At 41.7% G+C, this 17,440-nt stretch overlaps 2 protein-coding genes across 3 annotated transcripts; one reads left to right on the forward strand and one right to left on the reverse strand.

Moving 5' to 3' along the window:
* The first annotated feature begins 1,905 nt into the window (after positions 1-1,905).
* On the forward strand, positions 1,906-4,773 carry LOC123979044 (transmembrane protein 179). Its single transcript, XM_046062761.1, has 4 exons — positions 1,906-2,222; positions 2,700-2,837; positions 2,934-3,012; positions 3,099-4,773. The coding sequence occupies exons 1-4, from the start codon at positions 1,921-1,923 to the stop codon at positions 3,270-3,272; spliced, it is 693 nt and encodes a 230-aa protein (XP_045918717.1). The 5' UTR covers positions 1,906-1,920; the 3' UTR covers positions 3,273-4,773.
* lg11h14orf180 (linkage group 11 C14orf180 homolog) lies at positions 4,132-16,858 on the reverse strand. 2 transcript variants are annotated; one of them, XM_046062759.1, is made up of 9 exons: positions 16,427-16,855; positions 15,613-15,643; positions 12,379-12,465; positions 10,789-10,909; positions 9,271-9,301; positions 9,047-9,155; positions 7,691-7,854; positions 7,387-7,519; positions 4,132-5,933 (listed from the first exon to the last, which is right to left on the reverse strand). In XM_046062759.1, the coding sequence occupies exons 1-9, from the start codon at positions 16,577-16,579 to the stop codon at positions 5,728-5,730; spliced, it is 1,035 nt and encodes a 344-aa protein (XP_045918715.1). In that variant the 5' UTR covers positions 16,580-16,855; the 3' UTR covers positions 4,132-5,727. The 2 variants fall into 2 exon arrangements, with proteins under 2 accessions (XP_045918715.1, XP_045918716.1); XM_046062760.1 differs by lacking the exon at positions 4,132-5,933 and adding an exon at positions 5,940-6,406 and having other exon boundaries at positions 16,427-16,858.
* Positions 16,859-17,440: the final 582 nt, after the last annotated feature.

A 17,440-nucleotide genomic window follows, 5' to 3' on the forward strand; every position in this document is an offset into this window, starting at 1 on the left:
ACACATGCTGTATTATTTAAAAGTGTGGTTTGGAGTTATGTGTGTGTGGATGTGGGTGTGATCTCCTGTTTGTGTAAGGGGGAATGCCTTATGGAGTTGTTGGGCTTTTCTCTATGACCTTGTAGGTGTGGCATCTGATACCAGATGATGTCTGAGCTCTAGCCAGAGACAACATAAGTATGTCAGCCTTGTTATGATCCTATCCTATTTTTTTGGCTGTTCTGTGCTTCTTTTTGTCTATTAGAAAAAAAGAGAAAATGCTTTCACAAGCAGTACAATACTTAATATAATACAATACTGTATCACAACAGAAAGGTTGAAACTGCAAAAAGATTTATCACAGGAAATAATAAAGTGGGATATTTATCATACACCCAAGAATAAAGATCTGCCAGAGCCACAAAAAAAAGAAAGAAAAAAAAGAAAAAAACCCCAAAAAGCCCAAGGAGGATGACACAAGTAACACAACTTAATGATGCTAAACAGCAAACTGGTTCTGAACATTGGAATGAGCTTTGAGGTCAAGACTATGTGCACATAAGCACACACACAATAACTCAAGCTAATGTGAGAGCCGATAACGTCATGGAAATTAGAGTGTTGTGGTGCAGCATAAATCATGTGCAAGGGAGAGGATGCAAAATGCTGCAGTTTGTATGATGGATACAAATAGCCGTCTGATGTCTGGAAAGCTCTCGTATAAATACACGTCTTTGTGTTGCATGGGATACTTCCCCAGAAACTGCAGTACGATTAATATTTTCTGTTGCAAAATGACTCAAAGTCAACCTCTAAAGAAGCTGGCCACTTTGCTGTTTCACTTTTACCATCTGAAAATTAAATTTACATTTTCTAATCAAAATCAAAATATTTTTAAAAACAATCAACTGAAGATCTTTTCATCCAAAGCTTTTGCAGCATCCTGCATCTGTGGACTGCACATGAATACAATGATCATACCTCAAGCATGAAACACAGGGGTCTGACCATGCAGGTGCCATGGCCACTGGAGGGCACTGTGAGAGGCACTGAGCCTGGGTGGCTGAGGAAGCAAGGTTGAAAGACACCTTGGCCAGCTCACCAGATGGGCTCAGTGAAGCATGTCAGATGGCCATGACAGCTACCTGCCCTTCCTTAAGGACTGTCACTGTGTATAAACAAACCATTACTCTAATTTGTTAGTGCACTGCCTTATGTGGGCACGAAATGTGGGTGTATGTACAAGGGCATGATTGCATTGAACCCAACGAATTAACATATCTGAAGAGTTGCCCCTACAATGTCTAGCCCAGTCTAAGAAAACATTCATTTTTTTCTTTATAAGGTATTTGAATTAACCTCTTAAACATAAGTAAGTACAAAGCATAGCTTGTAAATGCATACTGTATAGCCTAACATTATTAAAATTTACAGAACTTTATTTTTAACTCTAGTGGAGATAACGTTTCCAGAAATGTCTAGCAGAATTTTGGGGGAATGGATTTATTGATGCATAAAATATCTGTAATATTTGAATTTCATGGAATTGTGCTGCCATAAAAACATGCAGTTGATGCTTTGGCAATTTTTCTCATTTTAAACTTATATAGCTTCAATGTAGAGATCGAACAAGCTGATTGAACGTATTTGTGTAGCAGCCTGTAAGATTCAATGTCCTCCTACCTATGGGGTAAACGAAAGGCTATGTTAAGAAGTTAAATGTTATAATTAACTGTTAAATATCTAAAATGCTGCCAATGGAAACACCAGTGAAGAGGACCATCTCCACATCTCTGTGTGTGGATAAGATGGAGAACCCTGAAGGCCTCATTAATTTGCAGCAGAACGCGTCGTCGGATGCTGCGCCTCCGCTCATCGCTGCCCCCACTGCGCAGCCGCAGTTTCTCCAGGACGCAGAGAGCCGAGGTTGGAGACAGAAAAATGGCCCTCGATAATTTAATTTTCGCCCAGTGCATCCTTTATTTTTTAGCCTTCGTATTCGGTTTCATCGCCGTGGTACCTCTGTCCGAAAACACGGAGGATTTCGGGGGGAAATGCCTGCTCTTCACGCGGGGTATGTGGCAAAATGAGAACATCACTGTGTCGAAGCAGCGCTTCATCGTGGAGGAGTGGGGACCCGAGTCCGCCTGCAGCTTCATCACTTTTGTCGGGATAGCGTCCCTCATCCTGTCCGCAGTGCAGGCATGGAGGCTTCTGTTCTTTCTGTGCAAAGGGCACGACGAGTGAGTGACATTTCACAAGTGTTCGTTCAACACAATACAATAGCAGCACTATGAAAAGCTCAGTAGGACAGGCTCAGGTACACCAGTAAATGTAAATATGTTTTTTTCTGTCCATCCCCCACTCTCTTATATGCGTGCTATTGTGGCAGAATCATATACACTGCATGCTATGGTCATAAACGCCATAGAATGAGCCTATAAAAAGACTAATCACTGCCGTCCTCCATTATAAAGATGGAGGGGAAACACTGGTGAGCCTTTGAAAAATCAAAGTCATACTGTGCCTCACATGCAGTATTTCCAACCAGTGTCATGTAGCTGTAACTGAAAGACACCATTCACCACAGAAAGCCAAATCATACAGTGTTTCAGTTTTACAGGCTTATGTTCCCAGAGAAACGACTGGAATGCATGTAAACATTTGGCAGAAACTGCACAGCTTTTATCCTCTTCAATGTCTGCTCTACCTGTCTGCAGCTCCGTCTTCAACGCCTTCCTCAACCTGCTGATCAGCTCTCTGGTGGTGTTCACAATCTTCCTGTCCAGCACCATAGTCAGTGTGGGTTTCAACATGTGGTGTGACTCCATCACTGAGAGCGGGACCATGCCCAGCAGGTGAGCGAGCAACACACACATTAAACTTTTCAGACACTTTCCTTATACAGCACAGCAGGCCCTCCTGAATACCAGCTTATGTCTGTCATGTTTTAGCTGCGAGGACCTGCAGGACACTGATCTAGAACTTGGCCTGGACAACTCTGCTTTCTATGACCAGTTTGCTATAGCTCAGGTGAGACTGTTTGTTGGTAATATCATCCAGACAGTTTAACAAAATCCTGAATCTCAGTCATATTTACAATAATGTCCCACCCGCAGTTTGGCCTGTGGGCTGCATGGCTTACCTGGCTTGGGATCGCAGTGATGGCCTTCCTGAAGGTCTACCACAACTACAGACAAGAGGACCTGCTGGACAGCCTGATCCATGAAAAGGAGCTTTTGCTCAGCCGCCCCTCACGTCGCAACTCTGACCTCAAGACCGGCCTGATCTAGAAACCAGAGGACGTACAAACACACACACTCACACTCAACGGTACAGTCCTCTCACCTGCCATGAGCAACACCAATGTTTGCCTATGTAGACAATCGAAATTATTTGGCTTTTGCTCCCATTGATCATGGATTTAATCAAACTGAAAGTTTTTAGCTTTGTTCTCCAAAGGTAATTGATAGTTTATTCATCCACAGTGTGCACTCCTCTTCAGGACACACAACCACAGCTCAGCTCTGATAGTATTAAAATCCTTTAACGGAAATGTACATCCAGTTTTTCTCAACTCATGAATTTCTATTTAGCAACACAGTATTAACGGCTTGGACAGACTGGATCATGTTGTCTTTGTGAAACTTCTGCATGGACCTAATGCATGACAAATGAATAGGGTGGTGGGTTTTAGATGTAAAGGGGTGTTTTTTTGTTTCATACACCAATAAATGTGTTCCTGAAGTAGGCTTCTTTCTGGTAGGATGCGCACTACTTGATGAAGTGAGAATTCTTTGCATGCTGCAACAAAGCAAGGTGATGTGTGCTTTTGCAGTGCATTCACACTTTTATCAACAGTTACAAAAGGTGTTTTATAACAATGACAAATTGTAGTTCAGAGTATTCACATAAGAGGCAGCCAGTCTAAAAATGCTTTTAGCAATCTGTGTGAGACAAAAAAGCAAACAAATCTTATTTTGTGCCATATACAGTAGTAACTCAGGCTTCTTCTTTATAGGCTACAAACCAATATACTGTGTTACTGTGAACAGACGCACAAATGTACCTGCATGCATATCTCTCCCTGTTGCACACACATCGCACACTCACTTGCGGTCAGAGATTACAGGACGAAAGCAAATCATCTGCTTGACTTTGATAGGCAATGACAGTTTTATTCAAAACAACAGAAATCATAAAACGGTAGGAACAAAGAAAACCCTTCATAAAGGCACTTCTTTCAAAGTGACCATAAATGTTTGCACAGCCGTGAAATGCAGCTTCTAACCTAAATGTGTATAAACAGGACATGAGTTCACTGGGTATTGTTTTATTGCTAATGACAATTTAGTTTGACAGTACAGAGTCAAGAGTATTCCTTTCTTCTATAGAGGCGTTATTAGCCTTATATTGCTTTGACATTTATATGTGAAACCTCCAAAATCCAACGCTTTCCTTTTGAGTTCCCTGAAACCTGTTATATAAAGAACAATGTTTTACTGCAAACTATGTGATGTGTGTTATTGCTCATAATGAGGTGTGTGGGTGCGGTGGTTTGGCTGTTTGAATTTTATTTTCTTCATTTGATAAAGGGACTGACATATGAGTATCTGATTCTGCTATATTTCTGTGTTTGGCCTCATATTAATAGTAATGATGTTGATATAGGGAGTACATCTGTTTTTTTTGTTTTTTTTTAACAGATTGCAAATACTTATTGAGCCACACCCATCCATACATTTGTCCAAAGTTTGATGAGCATTTGACATCATGATTAAAACCTGAATATTATTATTTTAAATAGAAATGTACCAGGTAACAAAAAGTAAAAAAAACTTAAACTAATTGAAAGTTGGATAATTGCGTAGATGCAGATATACAATATAGAAGAATAATAACATTTAGGATCAAGGATATTTTGTGGGATTCAAGCGATTATAAAGAGGAACAGTGTCAAAAGCATTAGCATTCATTCAGTTTGAGTATATTCTCTTCAGCAATAGATAAGGAGAGAGAACATTGTGCTGCAGATTTCCTACTCAGTGGAGCTGGGAATCAGCTGAAGACAGTCTGTGAAGAAAGAGGTGTTTTTCATCTGTTAAGTCATTCAACCTGGCACTGTGAAGTGTTGCAGCCCTGTGTTTTCTATCTCGCGGATCATTTTCGAACAGTTTACACATTTGTGCTTCCATCCTCCTCCTCTCAAATGTGCCCCGTGCCAAGGGAAAGGTGTTTCCAAACATCTCTACATTCATTTATGTGCAATTACAAGGCGTAATATTGTGATAGTCCTTAGTATATTGAACCATATATACACATTCAGTTCTGTGTAATATCTGATATACACAAATCATGTAAGGTAACAAAATAAATATTTGCATTCCATGGAAACATTCACTCACATACATTAGACTATGACATGAACTTAAAAATCATGGTTGTGTTGATTAAGTTAGCGTATCTGTGAGCATCAACATTGCAGATGTGCAAAATCATCTTAGATAAGGAATGGCATGCCCACCATCTTAGTACATATATACATACAGACATGGAAGCTACATATTTCTGGGATTACATATTTTTCCCTTTTTCATTGCAAGAGTGGTTTAACACCACAGACAGTGTACAGAGAGTGCCAAATGGCTGAGGTGTTTGTAGGCCTGGGCTCCTTCAGAGATAGGAAAAAAAGAAGGGTCTGAAAAAAAACAAAGGCGGCTCCATGTCTCCACCTGTGGTCAGTCTCAGTCACTGCATGGTCAGCCATATCCAGCAGCCCCACAGAAGCTGTTTCATATGCAGCAGGTACACAGCCAAAGCGGCCTCCAGCTCCTCGCACACTCGCTGTGGGCGTCGGCGATCTGTGCAGTACATGGCCACACCCAGGAATGACATTAGCAGGAAGAGGCAAGTGAACAGGGCGAGGTGGGGGCGGGGCGGGGTCGTCTCATACGCTACAAACATAAAAACCAAGACCAGTTTTTCACAATTTTGGTTTGTAAATGAGTATTTTAATTGTCACATGCATGGGCCTCTCTCTTTCTCTCTCTCTTTCCTCTTGAGTAAGCAGAGTCAAGACCTCAACAGGCAAGTTTTTAAATTGAGGATTTCATGTGGCAGCGGAGCGTTATTACACAAACTGTGCTTACTGTGTTTCAAACGTAATTCAAAGAAGGGTGACAGTGAAAGGCTTAACTCCATTTTGCATTGCAGGCAACAAAGTTAATGGAAAGTGACATTTAATTGACATGATTTACCTAATTAACCTAAATCTCTTTTCTTGCTGCTTTCCCCACACATTTTTACATCCAGCAGACTGTGTTTTAATAAAGTGTAGTAGTGTTGCCACTTTCTCATGCACATTACCATAGTGATTCTGAACACTTTATGACAGACTTACCACCTAAACAGTCACAGTAAGGAATGTCTGTGAAGCAGACAGAAAAGAGGCCAGTCAGTCAACAAGAGCCAACCTCTGTGATGTACAGCAGCCACAGACCCGCTGCTGTGCCCTCATATAGACTCCACTATCTCTCTGGAACAGACTCCACGGTGCCTCATTTGCATGCATAATTAACTAAAAAAAAGTAAATCACTTGCTCATTGTAGATTTAGTTTCCTCTGAATGTCTTCAGTGCAAAATGTTGTGCTGTATTGTGTATAGTGCTGTACTACCAGGATCTATAAAAGCATATGTTTCCACATATCTCTCACTCTTCCTAGACTTCAGCTTAACTGGTACAACAGCGAGCACACATTCCTCTTCTCCAGCCCCAGTGTTTTCACATGACTCTTGACCCAACGACACATAGGCACAAGAAACTACATCGTTCTCAGTGTTGTTTTTTTCCTTCTTTTCTGAACCACTGTTATCTTCTTTTTTGACATGAAGTATGTCTGGATGAGACTGGGAACAAATCTGACACTTGAGAGGAGCATTACGAGTATGAATATGGCTCCTACACTCATGTTTGGAGGTCTCTCTGCATTAAATTATTTTGAAATTGTAGAGAATTCCCGAAGGACAATAGTGTACGATGCAATCGCAGGATGTTTTAATGCATATTGTTTTTTCTCTTTACTGCTGAGTGCAAGGCATACACTGCTGTTACATATGGGTTCAAGGCCCCAATGTAAGCTGGGATGGAACCAATTTTAAATAAACAATCAAAATTACATTAATATTGTTACTATATGCATGCATTCCCTTATTAATGCCTCTGTAAACTCTGCTGACATGGACAGCCTGTAGAAACTATGGGTGACATGAAGTCACTGGATTAGTTTGGTCCAGACGTTAAAGCACCAGAGGGCAGTATGTTCTCTCTTGTTGTAGAAACACATCTGACTGTCTGTGACTGAACAGGCTGGGCTTGTTGCAAACTGTTAACCCGTCTGTTGTCTCACCATGTACTGTGGTCTCTGGCTCCCTGAATCGAACCCTCCGTTCGCCTTTCCGTCTGTGGTTGGGTTCTGTGTCTGACCCATAGTTGGGACTTGGCCTCTTCAGAATGGAGGTGGGGACTTTGCCATTGGTCACCTGCATTAGATACAGCTCTGTAGTAGATAAGTATATCCATGACAAGCTCCAAATAAATTTCAAATACAAAACAAATAAACAAACACCTGGAAGGCAACAATGTTTTGCAAACAAACTGCTCATATCTAGGGGAACACTGCTGAAGATCCCTGCAAGGGTTGTTAACACTACCTTATGTTTCGGTGTGTCCTCCTGTTGGTGGTGGGTGTCCTTTCTGTGTCTGACCTCTGAGTGTTTCTCCCGGTGGGAATGAGGAATACAGTTGACGGTGTCTCTGATGGACTCTGCAGCAGCGAAGCGTTTGGACAGTGCAGACACACACTGACCCAGGGAGTCTAGGAAGAGAACCATGACCATACATAAGTAGTGAGCTAGAGCTGCTTCGTACTGGAGTCTGCAGTCTGCTCTGAAGACAGACAATGAGGTGAAGCTAAACATAAAAAGTTAAACATGCAAATGTGTCGGAGAAAAGACGCCATGCAGGTAGAGTACAGCTTAGTAGGTTCAAGTTACAACTCACTTGTTTTTTCCCCACTATGTTTACATTAACATATTTACCATTCCAGGACCTCAAAAAGGTTCTGGTCATACTCAAATTAAATTTTACTTGATCTCAACACAGTTTCTTTACCAAAGAGATAAAAATGAGCCTCAGTCTGGTTGCTCCTTCATTTATATTGTGAGGGCTAAGTAGTTAAATGTGCATCTATTGAAGCCTTTTACAGTGAGTCAAAGAGGGATTTCTCTGTGTACAATACAAACTAAAAGGTCGCACAAATTGCGCAGAGACTGCTTTGTGTTCTGATCTGCAACAACTACAACTGCTCTCTGGCCCTGCTCATTTTTCATTTCTTCATCAAACATGTTTAAGACCACGTGAGGTGAAATTCAGGGAGTGTTGTAAATCTTTGTCTTTATATGCTGTACACTCCTGTCTTTGTGCAGCTGGCCCTGTTCAGCACCACTGCCTCTGAAAGCTGACTCGACAACAAGGCTGGTTTCTACGTACTGCTTTTAACACCACAGCAGTCTTCTTAAAATTGCAGAGTTCAGAATATGGCAGAGAATTTTTCTCCCTTTTTAATGCAAGCCAAGCGTACATACTGTACACCACAACTGTGCCCTCAAACTGTCACAAAGCTCCTTCTCTTTTTCACTCTGCATAAAACCACTCATGTCCAACATGACTGCAAGTGTTTATTAATTTAACATTTTCACCGGTTGACATGGTTCAAAGGCTAACTGAACTGCTTTAAACCATATCCTCACTATGCTGTGTGCTCTTTAAAGCACAGAGTCGATAACTTGTTCTTGAGATTAACATCGCTGTTCTGTTACTGTCATGCCTCCCAAGACAGCAAGGTCTCCGCCCTTAAATGTTAACAGTGTTAAATTATATACTGCTGAGAGAGATGTCCTCCGCATGTTTGTTTTTCACTGTGTATTAATCTTCATAGAGTAAGTAAGTAACATCAGCATGGCAGTAGTGTTGCCACTCTGTAGCATTCATCCCAGGTAAGTGTTTACCTGAATATTCAGTCTTGCCAATCTCAGCATAGACGGTGGCCATAAGCTCCAGGCTTCTGGCTGTAATGGGGTGGTCATTACCAAAGGCCCTCTGGTGGATCTTTGTAGCCTGAAAGATGAATTATCAGACAGGGGAATTTGAAGTTGACACAAGAGTGGTATAAAATGTTTGAATCGTTTCAAAAACTAGAGAGGAAGCAAAGATAATGATGAAATTGACATACCTTACCGCTGTATTCTAGAGCAAGATGAGGTCTGAAAGGAAAAGGAAAGGCAGGATTAAACAAATGCTACCTCTACGGATTTCTGTAGTACTGGAGTAAAATTTTTATAACTGCTGAAAACAAAAGCAGACACTTTCAGATGAAATCTACCTATGCACATTCTTCTTTTATTTAAACACAAATGTTTTTAAAGACAACAATGCCTGACCTTAATCAAATGTAATAGCTCATGCTGCATTGTCACGTAAGCGTATCTGTTTCAGTGTTTAAAGCACAGCAGCATGACAAATCTAAACAAGCGTGTACTGTGATTAGACACGGAGAGCAGGGCTACAGGTGCTCAGGCGCCTTATGGAGGAAGTGGAAACCTTCTATTTCTGCCAGCACTGACTGCCCCTTTCTATTTTCCAGGGTGGATTACAGAAGGCATGGTGCTTACAGGTTGGTTTACTGACTTGTGCCTGACCTTCCACCACTCTTCTGCTTAGTACTAAGCTAGGTGAACATGATGTGGTACATTGAGGATCTGCCAGCTGTTCGGCTCATATCTGCCTTGGAAAGTCAGCCAAGGATATTAATGACCCTCACACCCTCACATGTGCCTATAGATGTAGAGCAAGCACTGTTTAGTGTGACAGATGTCAGCTTTGCTGTTCAAAACCCACACTTCCCTTCAATTAGTAATGGCCAGGTGTCAGTTTGCACTGCTTTAGAAGGTCCTTTTTAGGGGACATCTGATCTGCAAAGACAGAAAAGCGTTCACCGGCCCAAAGGGCTTCCTGCGACATTACTGAAAGATTCAGGAAGTATTACAACTTCCTGTCGACAAGAAATAAAAACTGAGGGTTTAGGCTTATGGTGGAGGTCTGCAAGAAAGATCAAAGAGCAGAAGCAAATACCTGCTTAGCCAGAAACCCAAGCCTCCGGGTACAGTCATGCACAATCAGTACCATCTCATTTAAGTTTAACTACTGTATGCTCCTTGCATTAATGAAGCACTGTGATCAGCCCTCCGCCGAGCAAACCTTCCACCCCGTCACCCTCTCTGGCAATCAGGTTAAATGGCCTAATCCCAACAATGACAACAGAGGCACAGAAAATGGGTGCATGCTATGGCCTAACAAAGTACCCCTGCAACAGGAGACACCAGATCCAGTTAAGGTTTTCCTCCTGTAACACTCACATAGAGTGCGGTGTCTCTTTTCTCCACATCTACAGGAAATTCAATTCTAGTGAAAAAGAGTTGGATCTGGAGTTTATCTAGTTCCAAAAATTTCCATTCCAGAAAGGACAAATGTGTGAACGTGCTAGTGTACGTGGGTATGCATACATTTCTAATTTAATTAAGTAAAAAACTAAGAGCATCAATGTTTTTTTATCTCAGGATAGTTTCAGTTTGATTTTATAAGCTAAGCCGAGGGTTTTGCTTTACAGATGCTTTTTATTATACAACCGAACATGTAATGCCCCATTAATTACACCACAAAACAAGCTAAAGCAGGACACAGTTTTACCTACTGTTTGCTCATGATGCACAGCTGGGCCAGCCGTTCGAGGTGCTGTGCCTGGGAGGCCTGCTCTGAAAGCTCCTCTGGGGTTGTCCATCCTGCAGAGCCCAGCGTAGCCTCCTCCTGAGGCCCTGTTACACAAACACAGGGCATGGAATCACAGTCAGCCCACCAACAAACCGCTTAGTCTTTCCTTTTGCTCGTCTATCTATCCCTCCCTTCTCACTGTCCTGTGCTCTCTTTACCTCTCTACCACTGCACAGAGTTAAAAAAATAAAGCCGGAGTGTCTGGCTATCAGCCTGTCTGGCACTGCTGCGGACTTTAAGCCTGAGCCGCAGAGTTGAGCCAACTGAGGACTAGAGACACGAGAGCAGAGATAAGGGCAGGACAGAGCAGATAAGGGAGTCAAACAACGCACTCACCACGCCCCCTGGAACACCGAAACACACGCATGTACACAGTGACAAACCACAAACATACAGTGTTCGCTGTAAATACCTAACACACACACACACACACACACAGTGTGGCTTGCAATCCATGCCACGAGCATGTGCAAATAAATCATTGTAACAGGTTAAGACTTTTGTTTGCATTACAAAAATCACAAAATGACAATTATGTTGGCTTTCAGTGGGGAAACACAGAGAAGGGTACATTTGAAAAAGACACTGGGGAGTGAATGAAAGCTTGTAAGCTGCAGCTACAGTGCCAGCTCTGCCTCTGGAGAAGTCCAGCATTCAATCCAAGTGAGTGCTGAATCAGGGGCTTTTGTATTCGATAGCGACACGCATCTCCTAATGAGCAAAGTGTGGCCATTTGTCTTCTACCATGTCTGTCCCCGATCTCCTCTCCTGTTCCCACGCTACACTGCGCTGCTGCCTCAGCAGCAGACAGAGAGTAGGAGGCAGACGTCTGGAGCAGCAGCAGGTGATGAATGAGTGGCTTTGCTGTGAATGCGCCCTTAAAGCTCCACCAGGTATATTGTAAACAAAGATGGACTTCAAATTGGCTTGATGAGTTAACAGAAGAGATTTTTAGGGTGTTACAGAGGCACACTGTATAATATCATTTGCAGGTCAGTTTGTAGATGCAGTTACTTTGGAGAGCTGCCTATTACAAACACAGTCTATAAGCCACTGAAAAGCTTCACTGTATCTAGTGCTTTGCTAACAGTCGCTATATTAAATGAACAATAAAATTTGATTCCACACAATTTTTGATCACCCTTCCCATTTCTCCACAGTTAAGCTTTGTTTAGCTTTGAAAGTTTTCATATGAATAACTATATAATTTGGCACTTATTATAGGGAATATATATTATTGAATTATATACTGTACTTGCTTGTCCAGCTGACCTGATGTGCACAAACTAAAAGCAATTCATTGGAACCAAATAATTGAAAGTATATGAAAGGAGCACTCTATTTTACCTAGAATTGATACCAAATGTCAGGAAACTTCCTAGGAAATTATTAGGCAAATAAAGCATTACCAAAAACATTCAAAGTCAAAGTAGATGACATTCCTTTTCTGCATGATATACTGTACATATTACATTAACATTTCATTAATAGCTTAAAGGTCAAAAGTACTTGCCTGTGCTCCCCTGAAGAGCCGTGAGCTCAATCAATGCCACTTCATAGAACATTTTTTCAGCCTGGATGAACTGGAGTGCCTTCCCATCTGTTTATGTGGGTGAAGGATCAGTCTCAGTTGTCACCAGGATTAGTCGAAGTTGAAGTTAAAAACAGCCTCGTTGCCCAGCTCAACACAGTTTTTTCAGCTCTCTTGAGAATGACCCCTCCAGGCAAACAGAATGTGTAATAATCCTAAACAGATTGTTGATATTGAAGTCTGGCTTTTGCGATATACATAAACTATTGGTGTGTTGTTTTTGTGTTATCTATTGTTTGTGGTTTTTGTACTACATTTCGAATGGAGCAACTGTCACGCAAAACCAGGTTCAAATGCTGAATCTGACAGTGTAGCTGTCTCTGATTACACATTGTTTAATCTCATATTATATCCCTATTCTACTGTCTGGTTTTAGCTTTAGTTGTTGTGCTTTGTACAGATTCCTTTTGATTGATCTGGGTGCCAGTTTTGTTTCCATGAAAAGACTCTATAAAAAGGATCCTAAAAATAGAGCCTATGAGGGTCTGTCCAACTGTAAAATGACACCACTGATGCTTGTCAGTTGAATTTAAAGACCAATGGGACGTAGAATGCTTAAAATAAATACAGCCTAGCTTGTCTAAACGTTCTACTTAACACCAGATCACTCATGTATAAAGTCCATTCTGGGTATTTCACTTTTCATCACTGTGGTGACACTACTTGCCAATTATACTTTAACATGTCTCAAATAAAACTAAATATCTACTATTTTTTATATATTTAGGTTGGGAAGATGGACACTAGGTTTCTACTTTTATAGAACACTGAAGTTTGCGACTGAAAACCACAACAGCTAGTTTCCTTCAGTGTCACCATAAAGTCAGTACTGCACGACAGGCGAGCCACACATCAGATACACTACTGTTAAAATCCTATTGTACATTTCAAAAGGAAAGGGCAGTTACGAAACAGAATGATTAAGATTTTTCCTTCTGTTGAGCACCACAAGATACCAGAAAAGATGGTGGATGGTGAGGGGTGGTTGTTGAAAAGCTATTAGTAGATGTATATCTGAATAATTTAGTGTACAGTACAGTAAGAGACGACATGGCAGCCTGTCATAAAAACCCAGCATTTTTAATAATAAAGTGGAACCTTGCAACTCACTGCAATAATTATTATTGCACACAATATCCCACATTTATTTGAATGCTTTGTAAAAATCTCTACAGCATGACTAGAGATGCCTACCTGCCCCAGGTCCTGGGAGTCACCTGGCAGCGAGGGAATAAGGTGAGTATGAGGTGGACCATCTGGGAGGGAGGATTAGGGGAACCGCCATTACCAAAGGTCAGAGCACCGCTTCTGTCTGCTATTTTTAGCCTGGCTGGACCAAAACAATGCCACAACAGCAACCTCACACAATCCTCTCCAGGGAACGTGTGCTCCACTTTACCCATCTACACACATACACACACAACTTCCCCTGAACTGGTAATTGGACTGCACTCCAAAACTCGACAAGAACTTGCATTAACACTGGCACTTTCAAAGGCACACCTGGTCACACGTGCCGCATAACTCTGTTAAGAGTGCACTGAAATAACCTCACAAAGTACACCATCTACTCTAGCCAGTAGGAATCTCGGATTTCCACTAGAATTATAAATCATCTGATCAAATGGGACTAATTGTGATACTACTATATTGATTAGAGTGTGTTCTTAAGCCCCCTTTGACTATCTATTACTACTCTTTCTGCAATGTATATCCACTTTATAATATATGCCCAGATTTTTATCTAATATTCACCGTTATTTGAGATTACAGTCAATTCGACCTGGGTCAGCATACTTTCCAAAAAACACATATCAGCAAACACTTAGCAGCCAGCTTTGGACAAAGGTTACTTGTGGATACTGCCAGCACTGATAACAATACATCAAGCCTTAAGCGGTCGTGGCACTGCCACTATCAACTGCACCTACTACAGTATATTTGCCTGGAATAAAGCCAGTGTACCAGCACGATACCAAGATACTTTGCATATGTAAATTCAACTTTAACTCTAATCCTGGCTGGACCCATAGACAACGTGCTATATAGGAGACACCGCAAATTCTGTTGTTGTAAACATTTGTGTGAAACTCCAAAGTTCCCCTATCCTCTCTCAGTTTGAACACACTGACCCTTCACCTCCCTCCCTGGAGGACCATTGCAAAGAACACAACATCACTGCCTCAGCTCACGTTCATGAGAACTACTGTAAAAAGTAGCTTGTGGAATCATTTAATGGAAAATGAAAACTTAGTTTCAATGTCTGCACACAGTGATATTACAGTCATTATATGCAATACTTACTTTAATATATTATTGTGAATGTCACGTTTGTGATTAAATTATCAATTACTTTTCTCTGCTGCTGACTTACAAAACAGCATATGATATAAATCTACCACAGATAAAACGCCACAGTTTGACATTACACAAGACCATTACCATTGATGATGTTATGTAATATTGTGCTGTATGTCAAAAGATATAAACCTGTCATGGTATAGGACCCTCTTAAGTAGACACCATTTCATGCTACTGATGGCTATTGATAAAGTGAAGCTCAGCAAATCGACCTATTTTGGAAAATGGATAGTAAGGGGTAGATCCTTGCTGAGGTGGATAACCTGAGCTGTCGAGTTAAATGTTGGAGTGTCTCAGTAACAGGGAGAAGAGCCATGGAGGTAATATATCCTGAAACGTAGCACCTCTCTATTATCTCTATGTCCTATACTGCTAGAGTTTATAGAAGCAGTAAAGTGGTGATGCACAGGCTAGTCAGTGCAGAAACAGGTTAATTAGTGCTCTTCCACTCTGTTGTCCAGAGATAAGAGCCTACAAATCCTCTTAAGAGACAGACACATAGCCTGAGCTACACACAATATGTATGACATTCTGGGACAAATGTGTTATTATGAACTTGTCTAAAGACATCCACTCCCCCCCCGGTTACACCACTTTCTATAAATGGTCTATGTCGTCCATTGTGGTGGAATTTGCCATGCTTTCCACCACTGATAATTCTCATAGCAATAGAAAACTAGTTTTCTTCATAGTTAACCTGCTTGCTAACACTTACAGCCCTGAAGGATTGGTGAAAGTGAAAGCATCAGATGTGAGGGAGTGAGTGATACTTTTCCCTGAGTTAGTAAAGGATACAATTCTTTTCAGTGATGAAGAGTTCTGCAATCTGTAAAGCACAGAAAAACAACCAAGGGACATGGTTAAATATTAAATATTTCATTGATGATGTCGTGGGTCTGTCAAAACAAGTAATTCTTCTCTCCTCGCAGCACCATTGGCCTGGTCAACATCAAGCCAGATGTTCCAAAGTTCTGGAGCAAAGGCTTTGTTTTGACATCAGGGACATTCCTCCCGGCATTACTAAACAGAATTAAAATTAGCCTCGCCTTTGTAGGAGGGCCTTGTAAAGCACCCCGATATGTAATCTAATAAGACTTTAGCCTGGCTACACAGTGGCAAAACATAATGCCTGTGAGCTCAAAAATAGCAAAACACAGCCCACACAAAAGGGGACAGACATGGACTGGATACTACAGTATTTTTAACAATGTGAGCCGTCTAATAACCCCGTTACTATTCACTAGGGCTGCATCCGATACTTCATCTAACAGCATGCACACTATGAGTCCCAATGACACTGATATGCTCTAACAGTGTCAACACAAGCACTCATGATGAACTGTTAGATTTGACATTGGTGTTGCTGATATCAAGGTTGAATGTGTCCTGTGTGCTGAGGTGTGTGATTATTTATGATGCTCTGAAGGAGAAGTGATACAAATGTGTGTATACAGCTGTGCAAATACATGATACAGCAAATTTTTAGAAGCATGTTGAATTAATAAGCACACGCATGTTGGTATGTGTGTGAAAGTATAGGAGAGAGATACATAAATGTTATGAGTGTGAGAGAGTGTGTGTGTGCTCTGTCTTTAGGCATCTGGCTCACCTGGTGTAGGCAGTTAGGCAGAGAGGTGAAGCTCTGCACATGGGTCAGTCCCAACAGGCAGCTGAGGAAGCAGTGGAGGGCGGCCTGGTACTCCCCCTGCTGCTGGAGCTGCTGTCCCAGCTCAAACAGGCCCTCCCTCCCCCCGTTCAGCATCCCCAGTCCCAGCCAGGGCCAGTACTGCTACCCATCAGAACTCCACCGGCCGAGGACAAACGTTCCTCTCTTCGCCACTCCACTGAAGCACCACAGGTAGAAAGAAACAGCCACACACAGAGTGAAGGATTTAAAAAAAATTGCAGCTGCTCACATAAACACAGACAGAGAGGTGCCAGAGGGAGGAGCAAGCAGCACAGTTTCCACTCAGTCTCGTCTGAGCATGGTAAGTCAAGGACAGGTGGTAAGGAGCAGGCTGAGGTAGCTCCGGCGACTCACACAGAAAAGATCCATTCCCCTCCCTCCTCCCAGGCTGCGCCAGGAAAGGAGGACAGAGGAAGTGGGAGAGTGTTTGCTGTTTGAGTGGCAGAGCTGTTGACCAATCCGTGCTCTGCTCATGTACAGTAGCTCCGCCAGCGTGTTTAGCACATTGGGTCTCTCTCAATACTTGAAAAGGGAGATTGCAATGCTTTAGGCGTTGATGACAAAAACCATAGTGTGCACGTTCTATGAAGTATACCTAAATGTAGTATCATACAGTATTTTGACCTAATTGTTCCTACTACTGTACATTCACAGGGCAGTACATTATGTATATCTAATATATGCCAGTGTGTAAGAGATAGTCTTTCAGCCCCACTTATGATTTATAAATGAGCATTAGAATTATGAACAAGCAAACTAGAATAAATGATGTGTGAGCATGTTTCACATTACAACAGAGAAACCAAATTCTCTCAAGCAGACAGCGGATACAAACACAGGGTCATTCTGAACAGCCACTGTGCTGTATGAGAGAAAGAGAGAGAGAAAGAGAGAGAGAAAGCCCTCCTCACTATCCAAACAAGGACAACAAATATT

The sequence above is a fragment of the Micropterus dolomieu genome, linkage group LG11, assembly GCF_021292245.1.
Source record: "Micropterus dolomieu isolate WLL.071019.BEF.003 ecotype Adirondacks linkage group LG11, ASM2129224v1, whole genome shotgun sequence".
NCBI lineage: Eukaryota > Metazoa > Chordata > Actinopteri > Centrarchiformes > Centrarchidae > Micropterus > Micropterus dolomieu.